Source organism: Plasmodium cynomolgi (genome assembly GCF_000321355.1).
Source record: "Plasmodium cynomolgi strain B DNA, scaffold: 0280, whole genome shotgun sequence".
NCBI classification, from domain to species: Eukaryota; Apicomplexa; class Aconoidasida; order Haemosporida; family Plasmodiidae; genus Plasmodium; species Plasmodium cynomolgi.
Genome location: NW_004192824.1, coordinates 1 through 2,714, shown reverse-complemented (window position 1 = coordinate 2,714; position 2,714 = coordinate 1). Strand labels below are relative to the sequence as shown.

Genomic DNA, 2,714 nt, shown 5'->3' with positions numbered 1-2,714 from the left:
CACTCCCAATAATGTAGTCATATGTGACAATTTGCTAATTTTCACGTGGGTACGTATTTTCATTGATCCAATCGATGTTGCATATTTTTACTTCTCCATGCTGAATCTGGGAGGCCAAAGACTTATTCTTTTAATAGGACCTTATGCGAAAGGTTACTTAGAGTGAATGGGTTGACATCGGTAATGACTACTTGATTCTGTCCTTGATTAGTTCCGTTGCGAAAAATGTTCGCATGCGTGAAAAGCGAAATGCTGGCTAGTCCACTCCCTGCACCGAGTTCAAATACCATTTTGTTGCTAGAGAGGGTTCTATTCTGGAGGCACATGTAGGAGATGAACTTGCTTACCATGAGGCAGCACTACCAAATGTTAATCCCGGTGATATCATTATGCGAATGGACCTCTTCTCCTGAAGTTTTGCCATTCACAAATGAATTACCAAAATAGTTTGTCCCAATTTTTCTTATCAGTATAATGGCCTCTTCTTCGCTTTCCCCGTTTTTACTTTTGCCTTTTCGTTGATGAGCAACTCGTGGGTGCACTCATGAATTATTTTTCCCTCCTCTAGGTTTGTCGTGAGCGCTGTGTCCTTGTGGCTATTGGGTGTTCTGTCCCCACGGTTGGCTACGCCGCTGCTCATGCCACTCATCGCGCGAACATCCAGCTCTTCTAGCACACTCGACATGGGGGGGCTCAGAACGAGGTGCAAAATATTTTCGTCCTGGGCGATGAAGGCCTCCGACAGAATGCTCTTGTCGAATTGGTTTTTCTTCAGTAGGTCGATTTTGTTGGCTTCCTTGTACAGGCAAATTTGCTTCCTCCACGTTTCTTCGTGGCTGTTTAAAGTAGCTTCTCCGACATCCTGCCTACTGTCTCCATTGTGCATGCTGCCATCATGCTCGTCAGAGAAAATGCTCCCCCAAAAATTCATCGAGTTTATTTTACTTTTGAAATGGGTACTTAACTTGTATCAGTCCTTCACGTGGGAAATTTGAAAAAACTCTTTCCTCATATGTTCATACAGTTCGTTTTTTCCAATTGCGCATTCGTATAGCAGTAAGCGAATCATGTCCACATTGTTATTTGCACATGCAAAATGTAGGAGTGTGCTTTTATTTTCGTTCCTCACATCGTTAATTTAGCTTATGTTTCCATGTTGCGAAGACCTTTTTGTTAACCTAATCAATGTCGTTTTTCCTTGCGTAATAAATCAGGTCTTCAATCACATCATCCAGGATACTGCTTTTATTATTTTCTGGGGGGACATTCTGATATTTTTCTTCTGTCACCATGACCATTTTGTGTAGTGAATGTGGGGGAGAAGTTCTGTGAATGTCGTTTGAAATGTATCCTCAAAGGGTTTCACTTGGTTGTGACGGTGGTGCGGGCGCATACACAGCGTGAGTTCGACCTCTCCAAATTGGTGTCAATCCGCGCTGCGCTCTGTAGAAAGTAGGGGGTTGGTCAGTTCAAAGTTCTGCACCCACTTCCATATTGAGGGTGACCCGAATATGAAAGAAATGTACATAAAAGGGGAAGAAAATGAAAATACGAAAATAAGAAAATAAGAATGTATTAACGTATTAACGTATGCGCGTGTGAAAAAAAGATTCACGTGAGGTACCATACAAGCATGCCTAATGTCCCGCCGTTCTCCTCTGACAACCGAGCGCAAGAGCAAAATGACATGCGTATCGTAGTGTTGTTTTCCCGCACGTTATTGAGGCGTAAACTGATTGGCATATTTTTTCCCTCAATCTGTTTTTCTTAACAAAATGGTATACCTTGGAAAAAGGGGGGAAAACAAAAAACAAAAAAGGTAAAAAGAAAAGTCATTTTTCTTCTACACTGTATGAACTGCGCGGTTATTTATGTTCCTCGGGGGGCATTCACTAAGTGCGGCGCATTGCGAAAAGGACAACATTTCTTGAGGCGAGAAAACATTGTGTACGCATACTTCTGGCTCTTCCGTTTTTTTTTTTTTTNTTTTTTTTGCATTCTACATGTTAGGCTATTATTATTACGATATGACATAATATTTCGTTTTGCTATTTTTTTTTGCAATTCTTCTTTTGCTACATTTTTTTTCTATCTTTTTCTGTTTTATATTGTTTTTATTGGTCACAAATGATTGGCTTAGGAACGGAGCGAACCATTTTCGTGTAAAGCATATGACGCGTATGTGAGGATGGCGTAAAAAAAATATATATATATATATATATGTATATACAAAACTATGCGCGGTTACTTTTTTTTTTGCATTATCACCAACTTCAACGTCAAAGTTGATGAGTTCTTTTCGTGAAAGGGCCCTCTTGTGTAGGTAGTGGGAGGAGCTGTGGGGGATTTATCAAGAGCGAAATGCGCAGATGTACGACTTCGCGGGGTGAGATTGTAAAGTTGCGAAGCCGTGAAGTGACTAAGTCATAGGGATGCTAAGAGACAAACCCAAAAGTTAAATGTGAATTGTGAAGCGCGAAAATTGTAATACGAAATGTGAAACGCGAAAAATGTAATACGAAATGTAAAAATTCCAAACAGCAAATCACTAGCCGCGAAGCAGAAAATTGCAAAAAATGTCCTCGTCGCTGCTGCGCGAAAAATGAAGCGTACCCAGCGAGCGCGAAGCAAATTAAACGGCTTAGAATTGAACAAAAAAAAAAAAAAAAAAAAAAATTATCAANNCAANNCAANNCAANNCAATANNAAATTAA

General features: G+C 40.2%; 1 protein-coding gene across 1 annotated transcript; it reads right to left on the bottom strand.

Annotated features, from left to right (window-relative positions):
• Positions 1-122: 122 nt before the first annotated feature.
• PCYB_003380 (hypothetical protein) lies at positions 123-886 on the bottom strand (the record flags this gene model as incomplete). Its single annotated transcript, XM_004227759.1, has 2 exons — positions 123-314; positions 506-886. The coding sequence occupies 2 exons, from the start codon at positions 884-886 to the stop codon at positions 123-125; spliced, it is 573 nt and encodes a 190-aa protein (XP_004227807.1).
• Positions 887-2,714: the final 1,828 nt, after the last annotated feature.